The following is an 18,750-nucleotide window of genomic DNA, read 5'->3' as shown; positions in this document are numbered from 1 at the left end:
GATTTTTCCTAAATAAGTATTTAGGGGTAAAAGGCCATGACAACTATAACTTACCCTCAAATAGGAGAGACGGGGGAAGGAAGGAAGAAAAGAGGAAGGAGGGAGAGGAGAGGGACTAATATAAAGCAAATGTGGTAGAATGTTAATCAGTGATTCTGAGTAAAGAGTATAAGGAATGTTCTTTGTTCTATTTTGGTAACTGTTCTGTAAGTTGGAAATTATTCTTTAAAAAGCTCCAGAAGTATTTCCATGTGTCAGTTTCTCCTTCTTTACCTTCTAAACTAAGACAAGGACATGTCAACTAAAAATACGTATATTACAACGCAAACCCATTCATCATTGACTCAGCAGTCCCTCCCCATCACTAGAGTCAATGAATCAGGCATGATGGGAAAGTCAGCGAGTCCCTGGCTGGCAGGACACACACACACACATGCACACACACACACACACGCAGACTTGTGTGCACTCAGGGAAGATTTAAGATCCCTGGGAGGAGACGGCCATGAGCTGCGGCCCCCCCCCCAAGCCCTCAGCCATGTGTGCCTGGCAGTGAGGGGCAGGAAATGAGGGACAGCCGGACATTCCCACCCCCTGAGCCCGCCTGACTTCTGGCAGCCTTCCCGCCAGTATCTGATTCCCCAGGGGCTGCCCAAGGGTAACTAAACAGTTTTCCACTTCAATCCAGAGAAAGACAAAAGAAAAATTATTCTGAAACCTAGGGGTGTCCTGGAGAGAATTCAGGACAAAATATAAAAATCCTTGGAAAACCAGGGTACAGTCAACACTTCCGCACATGCTGAGAACAATGAGATGGTGAACTGTAAATATTCCTGCCTCCCAAATATTCCAGAAAGGGGCGCCCTGCAAACCGGCCTACGGGGAACCCAGAGGCTGAACTTAGGCCTACTTTCCCCAACTTCTAGCAATAGCAAACCATCACTCTGTCTTTTTAAAGATTTTATTTATTTTTTGACAGAGAAAGAGACAGCAAGAGAGGGAACACAAGCAAGGGAAGTGGGAGAGGGAGAAGCAGGCTTCCCGAGGAGCAGGGAGCCCGATGTGGGGCTCGATTCCAGGATCCTGGGATCATGACCTGAGACAAAGGCAGATGCTTAACCAACTGAGCCACCCAGGTACTCCCACTCTGTCTTTTTAAATGTCTAAGTGCACACACACACAGCTGGGTGAGTGTCTATTCCTATGTGGGAATAACATTTGTCAGCAGAGAGAAAATATCCTCCACACATAAAACAGACCGAGAGTTCATATTCCTGATAGGATCCCGAACACACAAACTGCTATGAATTAGTAAGAAAAAAACAAGCAACTCAAAATATAAGGATAGGCAACTGACAAAAGAAGAAATACAAATGGGCAATAAAACACATGAAAAGATGCCCAACTTCACAAGTAGTCAAGAAAACACAGTTTAGGGGTGCCTGGCTGGCCCGGTCAGTAGAGCATGCACTCTTGATCTCTGGGGTGTAAGTTTGAGCCCCACGTTGGGTGTAGAGATTACTTAAAAATAAAATCTTAAAGGGGCACCTGGGTGGCTCAGTGGGTTAAGCATCTGCCTTCAGCTCAGGTCATGATCCCAGGGTCCTGGGATCGAGCCCCACATCAGGCTCCCTGCTCAGTGGGGAGCCTGCTTCTCCCTCTCCTCCCTGCTCGTACTCTCTCGCGCTCCCTCTCAAATAAAAAAATTAAATCATTAATTAATTACTTAATTTAAGGGAGCTGATCAATCCACACTAACCTCGGAAAGGGTCCATGATGGTATAGACTATGTACAGCGCGATTCCAGTTTTGCTTAAATGCACGCACACACATTTAGTAAGCAGATGCTGGCACAGGCTGAGGAAAAGTTGAGAAAGATACGCACCAAATTGTCAACAATGGACACACTGGAGGGAAAGGAAGCAGCAGATGGGGAAAGGGTGGGAAAACCTGCACTTCCCCCGTTATAACTTTTTAAGAATGGAGGTTACTTTTGCTTGTTAAAAAACACAATTTGTATATTCTTATGGGTTTTTTTTTTTAGTTTTTTTAAATAAAAGAATGTGTGTGCGCATAGACTCCGGTATGGTCATGTGCCCACGTGGGGCGTGTGGTGCTATGCTCACAGTTGGTGTGGTTTGTGTATGTGAGTCTCCATGGATCCACCAGTCCCTACGTACTAAACACCTTCAATGTGCCAAGCACCAAGTAGGCGTCTGACACCCACACATTATCTCACACAAGCTTCATGACAACCATGCAACGTAGGTCCTGTTATGGCCATTATCCAGATGGGGCAACGGGTTCAGAGAAATCCAGGTCGCAGCATCAGGATGAGGCTCACTTCTGAGAGGGGGATCCCTGAAAGCAGCCTTTGACCCTCATTCCCATGCCACCACCCCTGCCCTACTGGCTCTGTAGACAGCTGGAGAACTGAGGCCACCCGCTCCCGCTGGGATGGAACCCCTGGACCACACCAACACGCCCCCTGTGCGGCCCACAGACACCATCCGGCCAGGCCCCTCCCCTAGGCACCTCTGCCAGGGTCTGTGCATTCCTGCGCAGGGCTCCCCTTGTTCAGGACGAAGACTCTGGCTCAGCTCCTTCCGAGAAAACCCCACATTCCCCAATACATTAAGCCTGTTGTCCCAGGAGGCACCAGGATACCCCCACCCCCACCCCGAGGGCACCGAGGCCTACTCCCAGCTCAGAGGCAGCCCTACAAGCGATCGTCACCGAAATCAAGAAGACCACCATCCCCAAAATATCTCCTCAAAGCCTGTCATGGTGTCTGCCGCTCACCATTCACATTCCCTTGGTGGTCTAAATAGAGTCCGGCATCGACAGCATGGTCCCCCAGGCTCCTAGAAGTGCAAAACATTAAGCCATAGGCTGCCATCAACACTTCAGTATGAATTAGTCCCTTTTCAAACCATCGCTGGCTGAGAGCGGGCTGTGCTGGGAAAGGCTGAGTCAGTGGGAAATGAAGCAAGTGGCGCCGCAGGAGAGCAGCCCAGGAGAGATCTGGAAAGAGGATGTGCCAAAAGGAACTGCCATTCACGGAGCGGCCTCTCCATGGCAGTTCCCTGAGATGCACTTGGGCAACTGATGCGACGCTCCCCCGAGGAGAAAGAAACAGAGGCTCAGGGAGCTTCGCTGAGACTAGGCCCCGGTGCCCCCCGAAGTCCACGCTCATTCCACAGGGCCAAGTTGTCAAGCCCTGTGTGACAGCTGCAAGAGGAAGGAGGATGAGACACCTGGGTGGCTCAGTGGGATGAGCATTCGGCTCGGGTCGTGATCTCCGGTCATGATCTCGGGGTTGTGGGGTCGACCCCCCCATCCATCTGCTTGAGATTCTCTCCCTCAACCCCTTCCCCCACTAGCATGGGCTCTCTCTCTTTAAAATAAATAAGTAAATTGGGGCGCCTGGGTGGCCGGTTGGTTAAGCGACTGCCTTCGGCTCAGGTCATGAGCCTGGAGTCCCGGGATCGAGTCCCGCATCGGGCTCCCCCTGCTCGGCAGGGAGTCTGCTTCTCCCTCTGACCCTCCCCCCTCTCATGCTCTCTCTCTCTCATTCTCTCTCTCAAATAAATAAATAAAATCTTTAAAAAAATAAAATAAGTAAAATAAAATAAAATAAATAAGAAAATAAAACTTAAAAAAAAAAAAAAAAACAGGAAGAAGAAGGAGCAGGCATTCAGAGAGCTTCCCAAACTGCCTCCTGGGCCCCCAGCTAGTTGTAGGGACCATGACGGATGACCCATATCACAGGAAAGCAAGGGCAGGCAAGGCTCTGGGTGGGGGTGAGGGACTCCTTAATGTTGCACCTTATAGAGTCACCAGGTCACTAAGAGGTTCCGAGTATTCCAAAGAAATCGCTACTACAAACATGAACTACTGTGAACAGGCTTTTTTAAAGCAACATGCCTCCTGACCAATTCCTGGTGTAAAGTTCGGGGTCCTTCTATACTGCTTGTTTAAAGAGAGATGGGGGGACGCCTGGGTGTCTCAGTCGGTTAAGCATCTGCCTTCAGCTCAGGTCATGGTCCCAGGGTCCTGGGATCAAGTCCCGAATCGAGCTCCTTTCTCAGCAGGGAGCCTGCTTCTCCCTCTGTCTGCCGCTCCCCCTGCTTGTGCTCTCTCTCTCTCTGTCTCTGACAAATAAATAAAATCTTTACTAAATAAATGAATAAAATAAAGGGAGATGGGGTGCACGGTCACTCTTAGAGATCAAATATAGAATCCCCTATTAGGTTTATATTTCAGATAAACAATGAATAATTTTTTATTATAAGCATGTCCCATGCAATATTTGGGACAAACTTAACTGGGTGTCCCGAATGTTTCTTTGTTGAATCTGGCCACCCTACCCCAGGCCTGGCCTGGAGCCAGGGAGGAACATTTTGACCCTGGTGTTTTTTGGACAGGTAGATTTTTTGACCCGATGGAGACTTTTGCTTCCATGTGTATGTTTATCAAATATTTAAATAAAAAATACACCTACATTAATTAATTTCCATGGAAAAGACATTCTCCGGAAAATTAAATTAAATTAAATTAACCACATTTGATTTGTTGACATATTTTCTATACAGTGCAATTAACTATTTCTTTTTTCCTCATTTGTATTTGACTGAAATTACTGTCATTGGTAACAACTATTTTCTGTTTACATTTCCCAACACAGATTTGGCTCAAAGATTTTTTTTTCTCCCTGTTTTTGGTTTCTATCAGCTCTAACAAATATAGCTCCTTTCGATTTTGAGTTTTCTCTTATGGAATTATTTCTATTAAGTCCAATTTTCCCTAGGTCAGTGTTTACAAATACCAACAAGATTCCTCATTCCCTTTTTCATTTCCTTCACGATTCTACCATGTGCGGTTTTAGCCATGATTATTTCATGGTGGTCATGTCCACGAGGAATCACACATGTGCACTATTACAAGAGTGACAGTTTATATTTATTTCCTAGCTAATCCATGAAAAAAATTGAGAGCACTTCCTTGCAGTGGGTGTGTTCGACCTTGGATGCACACTGGCCTCCCCCAGTGATGTCCGCACCCCACTCCAGAGTTTCTTGTTTAATCAATTTGCTGTGCAGCCCAGACACTGATCTCTTTTAAAGCTCCCACATCAGGGGGCGCCTGGGTGGTTCAGGCTCTTGGTTTCAGTTCAGGTCATGATCTCAGGGTCCTGGGAGGGAGCCCTTCATCGGGCTCCCTGCTCATCAGGGAGTCCGCTTGAGGATTCTCTCCCTTTCCCTCTGGCCCTCCCTGGCCCTCCCTGCTCACACTCTTTCTCTCTCTCTCTGTCTCTAAAATAAATAAATAAATCTTTAAATAAAAGTTGGGGGGTGCCTGGGTGGCTCAGTCAGTTAAGCGTCTGACTTCAGCTCAGGTCATGATCTCAGGGTCCTGGGATTGAGCCCTGTGTTGGGCTTCCTGCTCAGTGGAGAGTCTGCTTCTTTCTCTCCCTCTGCCCCTACACCCCACTCATGCTCTCTGCCTCTCTCTCAAATAAATAAATAAAATCTTTAAAAAAGAGAGAGAGAAAACAGCTCCCACGTCATTCTAATATGCAGCCAGGGTTGGAACACTCTTGTAAAAATCTAGAGCTATGCTTTCCAACACTGGAGCCACTAGGCATGCTAGCTATTTAAATTTAAATTGACTCTGAGCAGCCCAGAGTAAACAGGGAGCCGTTCTGTGCGGCCTGAGACAGGAGTCAGGACCTCCCGCTGGGCTTTCCACAGTGTCTCCTACCCACAGGAGTGGAGTTTCCTTTTCTGTGCATTTCAGACCTGGTTTTATCCACACAAAGTTTGCCCAGCTCTGCAGTTGGCTCTGGGGTCCCTGGGGCTCAGGGTGGGTGGGTGCTAAGCAGCCAGGAGGCAGTTCCCAGCCCCTGCTCGCCTCCTCCAGCATGGAGGGCTCCCGAAGCTCGCTTTCTGGGCCAGCAGACCAGTCTGGTATACTGAGGCCACTCCAAATTGCCAATGGTCATCAGGGGAAACACAGCAGCGTCAAATGCCACAGAGGCCTTGGGGACAGAGAGGAGAGTGGGGGTGGAGAAGAGCTGGAGGGGACAAAGGGAGAGAGGAGGGAGGAGAAGCAAAGTGCGAGACTTATGAGACAGAGGTGCTGAGGGAGGGGCTGTGAGGAATGAGGGAGCTCTGGGGGACCTCTAGAAACAGATGGAGGTAGAGCGAGGAGGTTAGGTGGAGGGAGAGGAGGCAAGACAGAGGGAGACCAAGAATTAACAGCAGTGGAGGCTCTGGTCCACCTCAGTTGGGAGAAGCCCAAGGAGGACGCTTTGTGAGCTCACAGCACACAGGCCCGGGAGGCCCAGAAATGACGGAGGTCCTCACCGAAATCCTGAGGTCAGATGACAACAGCCACTGTCACGCCTGTCATTTCCTTCTTGGCTTCCTGACCGGACAGTGACAATGTGAGGGCAGAAAGTAGGTGTTCTTCCTGTTCTTTTTTTTTAAGATTTATTTATTTATTTGGGGGGAAGGGACAGAGGGAGAGGGAGAGAGTCTTTTTTGTTGTTGTTGTTTTTAATTTATTTGACAGACAGAGAGAGACACAGCAAGAGAGGGAACACAAACAGGGGGAGTGGGAGAGGGAGAAGCAGGCTTCCCGCGGAGCAGGGAGCCCGATGTGGGGCTCGATCCCAGGACCCCGGGATCATGACCTGAGCCTAAGGCAGACGCTTAACGACTGAGCCACCCAGGCGTCCCGAGAGGGAAAGAGAGTCTTAAGCAGACTCCACGCTGAGCGCGGGGCTCAATCTCATGACCCTGAGCTCACGACCTGAGCAGAAACCACGAGTTGGATGCTCAACCGACTGTGCCACCCAGGCGCCCCCAGAGAGTAGGTGTCCTATTTAAATTTTTCGTTAAACTGAAACCACTGAATTTTTTTCCCCTTTCTCTTTCAAAATGTAAAATGTCACTTCCTGGTATATTTCTTACTTTTATCACTTTGGAATTGTTAGTCCTTTTAATCTCGGATTCTCTTCTCACCATCAATGTATAGGACGGAAGTCCCATGGGGTCTGACCGCGGGGGCACACGGCGTGGCCTTGCGTATCCTGCCTCCCCACCACGGCTCCAGCAGCTTCCCCCTCAGGCCCCGACAGTCAAGCAAACTGCCTCGGAGGCTGCATACCCCACGGGCTACCATAATGAAGCCACAACTCCATTATTCCCACACATGCCAGCGTGGTTTGGGCAACCTCGGAAATTCTTCAGATATTTATGAATATAAGTTCAAATTTAAATTTAGTTTAATGTAAATTTAATTTTTAATTGCTAGAAATGCAAAAAAAATTTTAAGATTTTATTTATTTATCTGACAGAGAGAGACAGAGCGAGAGAGGGAACACAAGCAGGGGGAGTGGGAGAGGGAGAAGCAGGCTTCCCTCTGAGCAGGGAGCCCGATGCGGGGCTCGATCCCAGGACCCCGGGATCATGACCTGAGTGGAAGGCAGACGTTTAACTGACTGAGCCACCCAGGCGCCCCACTAGAACTGCAAAATTAAGAAATGTTTGGAAAACTCAAAACCTACATGCAAGTAGTTATAAGAAAGAAGTTTCTAGTAAACTGGGAAGTTTTGAGAATTAGCAACTCTGGAAATTGAAGTTTGAGGAACTGATTTCCAGCACTGACCCTGCAGTGAACTTGTGTTCAAGGAGATGGCGTCCCCCCAGGAGCTAGAGGACACCCTCAGGGGCCAACGAGAAGGCCCCAAGGTGCAGGGCAGCCCAGCCCCCATGTGTGGCACTGGCCTGGTGTCACCCTGAGGACGAGCCTGGCCCTTGAATTGATCAAAAATATCTCCCCAGCACCTGCTCTCAAGTCTCCTTCATGATTTTAGAAATCTCCCCACAGGGCCTGTAAAATGCTGAATACGATCATGAAAATGAAACCCATGTGCCTTGCAGCAACCAGACTGTCCCACCTTTGCCTCCCTAAGCCCTCTCAAGTCCAGCATCATAAGGGAACAGAACTCTCCAGAAGGGTCCAGCACCCCCTGGGGCCTTCCAGGAGCCTCTGAGAGGCACAGGGACTCAGTGATTATGAGCGTGCTACAGACCCGCCTTCAAGGATAACTCTGCCATCATCAGCCTCTGAAAAAAGCTCCCCATCTCTCAGAGCCCAAAATGATGACAACTGTAACAGCAGTACCCAGCTGATTAAAAAAGATCTTGTACTATAAAGACTCAGCACAGTGCCAGACACTCGGCTAAGCCCGTGGTCAACATCAGCTGTTGTGGTTTTGCTATTATTATCCTCAGCCTGTTATCAGAGAACCCCTCCCAATCTGGTCCCACGGCTCCCTCCTCACTGGGCTACATGTGTGAGTCCCACCCGTAAGGCCTTAGCCCGGCTCCACACCACACCCGAATGCTGGAATGCCCTTCCTTCCTCACCCTCCAAAGCCCTGGAGTCAGTCTGTGTGGCCCTCCTCCAGGAAGCCTTCCAGGACTGTCCAGTGCCCATCGTCGCTCCCTCCCTCACCTGCGGCTCCACCATTCATGCTTATTAGAGGCTGCCTTTTTTCCACAAAACGTCTGTGTTGGGGTAGATTAGTGTGACGGGATTCCAGCCCCTGCCCCCTGTGCAGGTGGGGCGGAGGTCCCAATGAAAGTGCCCCCACCCTCCCCACACACAACCTGCCCTGCACCCGTGACCAGCAGAGTCACCGAGAGACCATGGCAGTTGGATTTTTCTTCCAAGCTTTTTAGGATCTCAAACTTTCCAGGTGTTCCACAGCCTGAGACCTTCGTTGGCCTTCCCTAGGCCTTTGACTCCTCCCTTCTTCCCTCTCTCTCCTCTCCCACTCCAGGGTAACACAGCCAGGCCTGCTGGTCCTCAGACACTGGCTGACCCAGTTCCCAGACAAAGGCACCCCTGTGAGCAGATCACAAAACAGCAAGCCCATGCCTCAGTAAATGGCACCAAGAGCAGGAACCCACCCCCAGCGGCACCTAACACAGCCCTACCCTGCCATGCCCAGCAGGGAGGCTGAACCCTGCCCCCACATTCAAGGCCCCGGGGCCCCACAGGCTCTCCCAGACCACCTGACCCCACAACGAGCAGGGCCATCAATCTGCAAGCTTGGTTGGTCCTGCCCACCACCCCACACACTACATACACACTACATACATACACATACAAGGCCCGCAGCTCAATGACAGAAGAAAGGACCCACTGCCTGCCTATAAAGAGCCTGCTTTTGCCCCTGCCTGGAAACACTCTGCACTTCGTACATGAAACAAGAGAAAGGCCTGCCACAGGGACGTGGGCAGTCACTGCAACCCCTGACCACCTTCCCACTGCTAAACCACGAATCTCGCCTCAAGTCCCTCCTCTCCCGTGAAGCCTTCCCCAAGAGCTCCCTGCTGGTTGCAGCTTCATTTTGCCAGCCCTCTGCCGGAGCGTGCCACTGCCCTCACCAGCCTGGACCGGGCAGGGAGAGGTGGCCGCGCCCAGGCTCCCCTGGGTTGGAGCCTTTTCCTCCCTGCTCCCCGGGGCACAGTCTGTCCACGCAAATGCGTGCATACCTGATTCGAGCCCACCTCCCTTCCCTGCAGCCTGGACAGCTGTCAGATTTACCCGTGGCTGAGTTCTTGAAGCTGCTCCCCAACATCTACCACTAGGCCAGGCCCACGAGAGGCACGTCTCCGATAAACGCTGAGTTGAAACACCAGCTCTCCAGGGCCCAGATGCTGGAGTCTATGTCCACCACGACCCTCCCTATACCTTCAGGCCTCAGAGTCCCCCTTGTCCACCTCACCTGTTCCTCCCCATTGTCTCATGGTCTTTGACCACCACATGGAGCTCGGAGCTCTGGTCCAAGGGGATGCCCTTGAGGTCCCACTCAAAGCCCTGGAAGAAAAAGAGAAAACACATCTTAACTGGTGGCTCCCTAGGAGAAGAAACTGTGTCTGGGTCACCTTGGTCTACCCCAGGGCACTGAACAGCTATCCACGAACAATGCTGGTGGGTGGATGGATGAACGAGTGAGTGAGTGAATGAATGAATGAATGAATACATGACTAGCAGGGTTCCAGAGCCTCAGAAGAGACAGCAAAAGCCAAAGGGAGCAGAAGAAAGAAGGAGGTCAGGCTCCCATGGCCCCCTCCCCCCAACTCAATTCCACCAATCACTGGGAAGCCAGGCCAGGAGCACAGCTGGGCAAAATGCATGGTGATCCCACAGGGTCCTCAGGGACTGAGATCAATGTGCTCATGCAGAAGCCAGGCCCATGGTGGGCAGCATGAATCAGTGCCACACTAAGTATGCCTACCCAGAGGCCCCGGCACTCTCCTCAGAGCAAAGGTAACCCTGTGCATCCCAACCGTATCCGCACAAGGCATCCTGAGCTTCCACGGACCACCAGGGGGCCATATGCGGGGAGCCGGCTGAGGATCTGGTTAATCAGGGAGGACTGAGAGGAGGAGGTGGGCTTTGGGCAGGCAGAACAGCCTGTGTAAGGGAGTCCGGGCAGGCCAGAGAGCCCCTAAACGACCTGGCTGTTAGTTCTACTTGGCTGAGGAGAGCTGAGAAGAAGAGAACAATAGACATCTCACTCCTCCCCGAGCCACACCCACGTCAGAAGAGATGCTTCCATTTACCGGGCAGGCCAGGCCACCAACCCAGCTCCCAGGCTCCTAGCACCAGGCGGACTCAGCTGACACCCTGGACCAGCAGCCCCTCCGCCTCCTTGACAATGCCACTGAGAAAGCCACCTCCTGCACCATCCCCTGACTTGTCGCGGCAGTAGAGTGAAAAGGAGGGAGAAAGGAAAGCTTGCCTACCTCATTCCACACGGGGTTCACGCTGTTCTTGATGACTTTGGTTCTCTTCTTCACTCCTGCGAGAGACACAAAGGGAGAGTGGAGAGACGTTTGTCACCCTGCACCTCCCACCGACTGAGGGTCGGCTTCTGAGAGCTGAGAGCCTCGCCAGAGCCCCTTGCCGGCCAGAGGACACCTCGCCAAACCAAGGGATTCCTGAGACTCCCACCGGGCGGCAAGGAGGGGCGGATGCCAGTCATGCGACTTCCCTCTCTCAGCTCTGCGACTGAGAAAGAGCAGCCCCGCCACAAGCATGTTTCTAAAGGAAAAGCCCCAGCCTGTCTCTTCTTAATGACTTTGTTACTGTTATGATAATATGTTATTATACAACATAACAATAACAAATTCGGTTGTTAGGAAGTTAGGACTTTCTAAATAAAGTTGTTTAACTGTAAATTTTCTGACTCTAAGAATGAATGATCTTCTTGGAAAATGTTTTTCTTTTTAAAAACATCTACCTGCACCTTTCCTATGATTCCATTTCTCTGACACAGCCAGAAGAGGCAAATCCAGAGACAGGAAATAGATTGGTAGTTTCCAGCGGCTGGGGGGAAGATGGGAATGGCGAGCGATGCTTCATGGGGGTTTCTTTTTGAGATGATGAAGTGTTCTGGAATTAGAATGATGATGATTGCACATCCTGGTGAGTATACTAAAAACCATTAAAATTGTGTGCTTTTAAATGGTTGAAATGATGAATTTTAGGGTATGTGAATTTTACCTCAATTAAAAAACAGCCCCCCCCCCCCAACACACACACACGCTTGCCTTGAAGGGGTCTGTCTGAAGCAGGCTGTCCCAAGTTCGCAATGGCTGGGCCAATGGAAGGCAGAATGGTTTGGGGTAGACAACAAGAACTGACAGAGTCATGGCTGAGGTGGGACCCCCCGTGCCCCAGACGACAGCCAACCAGAGCACCTCTTCTGGTGCCTTGGGCAATGGAGGAGTGGATGCGAGGCACAGAAAAGCCTAACCATGTCCCACCCTTCCGCTAAGCATCAGAACAGAAATGATTCAGTGTCCAGTGGATGATTAAAAGTGGTCAGTCAGACACAGAACTTACATTTGGCTTGGATCCTAAAGATCACCCGGTTCCACCCCACCTGTGCAAGACTCTCTAGTGAGAAGCCTCTGGTCTCACCTGGACCGCTCAACTTTTACAGAGTCTGGACCATGAAAGCCCCGCAAGCCCCTGGAAACATCTCCCAGGACCCCCAAGTCCTCCTCCAAAGCTGAGCACTGCCAGGGACCTCCTGTGGGCTCAGCCCCCCTCTGGCCAGTTTCAGAGCAGGAAGAAAAGAAAAGCAGAGTGGGGTTAAGGATGCAAGCAGGACTTGGGGGAAGATTTGGAGGAGAAAAACAGGAGAGAAAGAGAAAGCAAAGGAAAATTGTGGAGAAAGAGACATCTGAGGGAGAGAGGCAGATCAGGGCTTGGTAGACGCCAAAGCAATTATGTTGAAACTAGGTTGCCCAGCCCCCGGGGGCGGGGGGCGGGGGGGCGGGAATCCTTTCGGAGATTTGGATAAAACTTCCCCCAAGTGGGGCAGGGTGAACTCCCAACCCCCTCTCATGGCCAGCTGCAAATCACTGGTGTAGGAAAAGAATGTGGGCTTTAGAATGACACAGATCACCACAAAACACTTATTTTCCACGAAGCCTCAGGGCAGAGGTTCTCAAACTTTTTGTTCACAGGACATAACTCTTCAAATTTACGAAGGAGCCCAAAGAGCCTTTATTTAGATGGCTTGTATCTAATGACCTTTACCAGATTGGAAATAACAACTGAGGCATTTAAAATTATTTATTTAGGGGCGTCTGGCTGGCTCAGTGGGTAGAGCCTGGGACTCTTGATCTCAGGGTTATGAGTTTAAGCCCCACATTGGGTGTGGAGCTTCCTTAAAATAAGTAAAATTTTTTTAAAGTTAAAAATATTTATTTAGTAATTAATCTGAAATTAACAGTGAAAACCCCATCCGTGTTAACATAAGTGACATATTTTTCTGAAAAGTAACTATAACTTCCAAAACGAAGGAAAAAGAAAAGTGCCTCTGTTTATATTTTGCAAGTCTCTTTCATGCCTAGCTGGATTATCACATCTACTTCTACATTCAGTCTATTGAGATGTCTTGTTCTGGGTGACTTCTAGGAAGAAAAATCCAATGAGATATATATCTGGAAAGAGAGGCATATTCTAATAAATTTGCAGGTAACTGTGGATATCCTTCTTTGATACTACACCAAAAAACTCAACAAGTAGTATTTCCTGAAAGCAGGTGGATGAACGTTTTGTACTCTGTTACATTCAAGTCCATGGCTCTGTCTTGCGCTTTGAATGAATATCTTACCCATGCATAATTCTTGTTACTGGGAAAGTTTTTACTAATTGAGTTATGTAGACCTTCCAAAGGTTGACACATTTGATTGCATAATGCGAAAAAATCACATTCATTAATATTACCATCAATCTTATCAGCAAAGTCATTAAATACGGAAAAGCTGAAAGATACAACTCTCTACAATTCCAATTCGGTTTGAAAGCTCAAATTTTATAATTGGCCTCAAATAATAAATGTCTGCTTGAGGTGGAACGCTGAGTGTTCTTTCATTTCCAAGAAAATGTCAGTCAAATGCCCAAGTTTGAACAGGCTCAGTTTGTCAGTCATTCTTTCAAGTAAAAACAATATTCCATGAAAAAAAAAAATTGGCTGGTTCAGCTTGCAACTCAAGCAGCCATACATGTGCTTCTTCTTGCAACCATCAGCATTTTTCAGTGTGGAGCAGACGTGCTCTATGCAAACTTCTGTCCCAACACTCAAAATATCACAAACACATGTACTTGAGGATCAAGATTAATAAAATTAGAGTGTCTGGGTGGCTCAGTGAGTTAGGTATATGCCTTCAGCTCAGGTCATGATCCCAAGGTCCTGGGATTGAGTCCTGCATCAGGCTCCCTGCTCAGTGGGGAGCCTGCTTCTTCCTCGGCTCCTGCCCCCTGCTTGTGTGTGCTCTCTCTCTCTCAAATAAATAAATAAAATCTTTTTTTGAAAAAAGATTAATAAAATTAATCATTGTACTGCTTTATCAAGGACATTCCTCAACTAAACTGGCTGGTTTTTTTAAACTGCAAATACATGAGTGTGAAGAATACGATGCCAAGTACAACTTGGCACCAAGGCCTTCACTAGTATTAAGATATCAGCAGTTTTACCTTCCATCACTGTTGTACCATCAGTGCAAATGTTGACACAATGAAAAGGCACATAGCATCTTGAGGTTATTTTGAAAATCGTTATAACCTTGCTGACCTGCTCAAAGAGTCTTGGGGATCCCCCCCAGGAGTCCCTGTAACACACTTGAAAAAACTCTCGAGAAATTCATTGCACATCTCAGCCTCTGGTTCCTCATCTATAAGGTCCTAACGATACCTCTCCATGGGGTTTTGTGAAAATTAAACAAGATAGTCTGACTCATTAAATGTGAGTTCATTTCACTTCCCCTCCCCCCCTGCACCACTCAGATGCATCTAGTGAACTCCTACTGATTCTTCAATACCCGGCTCAATTGTCTCCACTCTGATAAGCCTCCCCTGACTCTCCCAGACAGAGGTGGTTGACCACATATCGGAACACAGGATAACTATGTGCTTCTGTGTCTTTCTCCACAACTGGACTATGGTCTTCAGAGGGCAGACACCATGCCTTACTCATATCAGTAACCCTAGTATATAGCAAGGTGCCCAGTAATGGAAGGCTCAATGAATGGGTCTTTCCTTTCCCAAGTTGGCTACAAGCTCACTTCGTCACCAGGGGATAGAACCACTCTTCTCAAGGAATGCCATCACACTGCATTAACAGTAGGGGAGTGTGTCGGTGGCCAGAGGGGATGAGAGGAGTCACAACGAGAAGGAGGTGTTCTGGGAGGGGCAAAAGTCATCTTCTCAAAGTTGGTCAAGGCCTGCCCTGGCTGAACCATTCCTGTGGGCCATGATGGTGTGTCTCCAGCAGTGGAGACAGACACAGTGTTGGAGTCATTCAAATAATGGCCCCTGCCATGTGACCTACGGCATATTATCTCTCTAGGCCTTAGCTCTCTTGGTGGTAAATGGATAATGAGAAAATTCTTATGTCATAGGGTTTTGAGGAGATAGAAGATTCAGTCTAAGTGTCGACTCCCCCCCCCATACCTACAAGAGTAACATGGAAAATCCCATCTGCAGCTGCTCTTGAGTTGACCCCTGGGAAGCTTCCTGGTGCTCCTGGAGGGTATGAATTGAACAGTGTGTGCCAAGCCCTGTGCAAAGTGTCTTTCAAGCATTTCCCACTTTCTGCCTTTCCAAAAAATGAGGCGAACAAAGGCCTTCAGTGAGATTTCACTAAGTCTGGTTAGAAGGACCGACTCTGAGACCCTCTGAGTGATATTAAGGGAGGGGTCACTGAGGGGCGCTACAGCCCCAAAGAGGTGCAAGAAAGAAGCGAAACATTAACCTGGCACATCACATGACCTACAGACGCCAAGGAAAGGGAATGCTGCTAATTAGGGAACAGTTAAGAAAACAGTTCCTTCCTTATCATGGGTTTAGACCTGTCCTGTCCTTGATCATTAATTTTGGCCTTGAGAGATGTGGCTTGATGTGTATAATTTAACAGACTCAATAGTTGAAGATACAGGAGAGCCCACAGGTCATGCTGGGGTTGGGGACAGTGAACCACGTCCTCTGCCCAGATTGCTCTGAAGAATTGGGGGCCAGCAGGCCTCCATGAGAATCATGCTGTAGCCTCCAGGGTGTTCCTCCAGACTGAATGACTCAGGGAGGAAGAATGAACCTACCATGCAAGGACTCTTCTCTCCCCCGTAGAAATTCTTCACTTGTTTCCCCAGGCTGACCTACCCTGACTCTACCCCAGACCAGAGTCTCTCATTGCTGGATGGTGGTGTTTTTCAAACTGCTCATTGGGACCCATTAGTAGGCCATGACATCAACTGAGTGAGATGACCAATATGTCTTTTTAAAGACAGAATAAAGAAGAAAGTATCGAAGTACATCTTTCACTGCAAAATTACTATTGGTTGAAACTTTAGGTTATATTTTCATATACATATTCATATGTGCACTATGTCTTGATATAGAATATACTTCTTGTGGTGGATAACAATCCAAAAAGTTTGACAATCATGCCTTAAATGAAGGTTGTCAGAGAAGAACTGAAGAACAAAGAAATCACCATCTTGGCCCTTGAGTGTCGAGAGCCAGGGGTTGTGACAAGAAAGATGGAGCACACCATCCTGGTCCTGGCCCCCCACCAGGCCAACTCTGATAAAGACCACGGCTGTGGGAAGGAGGCTGAGGAGGGGCCTCAGAGACAGGAGCAGAGCAAAGGTAAGAAGACAGCCCATCCTGCCCCATCCAGCACCTGGGGCCACCTGGCTAATCAGTGTCCCCTGAGGAGAGCCCCACATCTGCCGACACCCCAGCATCAGACAGAGCCATAGCCTCACGTGAGGAGCCCCATCCCCACCCTTCATCACCTGGTGGAGCTCACCTGTCAATGGCCAGAGTGCTGTCTCTCCAGGGTGCTGTCTGGGCCCCAGGCCTCACGCATACCTCCAGCCCCTTCTTGTGGGGAGAGGCTCTTTTCTGTGGCGAGGATGCTGGTTAGCCCCAGGGCTGTGGACACCCACAGCACTTACAGTGTGGAAGGGAGCACCCTCAGCTCTGGAGAGCCACCTGGCAACCCCCCAGTAGCCGCACGTCCCCACAACACAATTATAAGGTCACAGGAAGCAGACAGAATGCTTGTTTTCATGACACTTGATGACAGTGGAATCTTTGGGGCTGGTGGGATCATAGAGAAGACAAACTGTAAAGCAGGGGTTTTCACTGAGGGGTGCACTCAGTCTGTAATGTGGGCCCTTTTTATGCCTGTCCAAGGAGGGTTCAAAGAAAAGCTGAGGGGTGCTGATTCATTTCCCAACACACCTCACAGACACCAAGGCCCACATGTCCATCAACAGATGAATGGATAAACAAAATGTGGGATATACAAACAATGAGACATGACTCAGCCTTAAAAAGGAACGAAATTCTGACACGTGCTACAACATAAAAGAACCTTGTAAACATTATGTTAAACGAAATAAGGCAGACACAAAAGGACAATATTATATGATACCACTTACATGAGGTACCTAGAATAGTCAAATTCATAGAGACAGAAAGTAGAATCGAGGTTTCCAGGTGCTGAGGGGAGGAGGAATGGGCAGGTACTGTTTAATGGGCAAGGAGTTTCAGTTTGGGGACGGATGGTGGTGATTGTTGCACAACAATGTGAATGTGTTAATGTCACTGAACTGTACCTCTAAAAATGGTTTAAATGGTAAATGTTACATTATATATATTTTACCAGAATAAGAAAAAAACTTAATCACAAAAAAGTGAAACATCTCAACGCTAAGAGTCAGTTGCTGTCCCTAATACACAGGGAACATTGACTCCCATGTAGGGGAATGTTGGAAACAAAGGTGTACAGATATTTACTGATACCTGTCATGTGCTTGGCACTGTGTTGGGAACAGGATTAATTAAAGGGGTTGCAGTAAACCACAGCCATACTGTTGTCATGGCCAAATGGAGAAAGAAGTAGTAACTGCTTCCTGGAGCTGAAGATGCAGGGAAGATGGCCTGGTATGGTAGCCTTCAAAGATGGCCCCATGAACCAGCGTCCTGGCATTCACGTCCTTGTATGGGGCCCCTCCACACTGATCTGAGCTGGCCCTGTGGCTCAAAGTAGGACCTGCAGATTCTGCTTTCATGCCTTTGGGAGCCCTGAGTGGCCACATAAGAAGTCCAGCTACTCTACAGGAGGGATCACACTAGAGGCTTTGTGAAGGGGGAAGGTCCTGAGGCTACACAGAGAGAAAGAGAAGCCCAAGAGTTCCAGCACCCCAGCGGAAGGGTGGTAGGAGTAAAGACAGTGACAGTCACAAGCTCTCATAAAAGTTCAGGAGGGTCTCAGAGAGATATTTGTACACCCATGTGCATAGCAGCATGACTCATAGTAGTTAAAATGTGTAGGCAGCCCAAATGTCCACTGACAGATAAATGGGCAAGCAAAATGTGGGATACACATACAACGGAATATGATTCAGCCTTAAAAGGGAAGGGAATTCTGACAAGGCTACATCATGGATGAGCCTCGAGGACATTATACTAAGTGAAAGTGGCCAGTTACCAGAGACATGGGGAGTTATTTAACGGGTAGAGATTTCAGCTGCGGACGATGAAAGAGTTCTGGGGACGGATGGTGGTGATGGTTACATGATACTATGAATGTACTCAATACCACCGAAGTGTACACTTAAAGATGACTAAGATGGCAAATTTTGTGTTACGTGTATTTTACCACATTTTTCTTACAAGTCCAGGTGTGAGATGGTGAGGACACAGGTTGTGGGTCTGGGGCACGCCGACCAGCGCCTGGGTGGGGAAGAGGGAAGGGAGAGAGCAGAACATGTCTCAGGTTCTGACAGGGATGCGGGCATGGCTGGTGGTGCCATTCACTTCGAGACGGAGCAGAGAGAAGGAGAGGAGATGGGGTGTTCCAGACTCCCAGAGAGAGAGAAAGGCTGTTTCTGCCCACGAGTCAGGAGATAAGACCTACTGTAAGAAGTGTGCGGCACCTAAGATCCTGCAGGCCTGGGACACCTGGGTGGCTCAGTCATTAAGCATCGGCCTTCGGCTTGGGTCATAATCCCAGGGTCCTGGGATCGAGCCCCACATCGGGCTCTCTGCTCGCAGGAAGCTTGCTTCTCCCTCTCCCACTCGCCCTGCTTGTGTTCCCTCTCTCGCTGTGTCTCTCTCTGTCAAATAAATAAACAAAATCTT

At 48.9% G+C, this 18,750-nt stretch overlaps 1 protein-coding gene across 22 annotated transcripts in view; it reads right to left on the bottom strand.

The window, feature by feature from the left end:
- Window positions 1-18,750, bottom strand: part of DYSF (dysferlin) — a 204,938-nt gene that overhangs the window by 172,626 nt on the left and 13,562 nt on the right. For all 22 annotated transcript variants that reach the window (XM_081833664.1, XM_006727994.3, XM_081833669.1 and 19 more), the window contains 2 exons: window positions 10,830-10,885; window positions 9,806-9,897 (listed from right to left, as the gene is read on the bottom strand). In XM_081833664.1, coding sequence (XP_081689790.1) covers window positions 9,806-9,897; window positions 10,830-10,885 — 148 coding nt within the window. The remainder of the gene's footprint in view (window positions 1-9,805; window positions 9,898-10,829; window positions 10,886-18,750) is intronic.

The sequence above is a fragment of the Leptonychotes weddellii genome, chromosome 10 (assembly GCF_054177405.1).
Source record: "Leptonychotes weddellii isolate Sample4059 chromosome 10, ASM5417740v2, whole genome shotgun sequence".
Taxonomy (NCBI): Eukaryota; Metazoa; Chordata; class Mammalia; order Carnivora; family Phocidae; genus Leptonychotes; species Leptonychotes weddellii.
The sequence above is the reverse complement of the archived record's forward strand: the minus strand, read 5'-3'. Positions and strand labels throughout refer to the sequence as shown.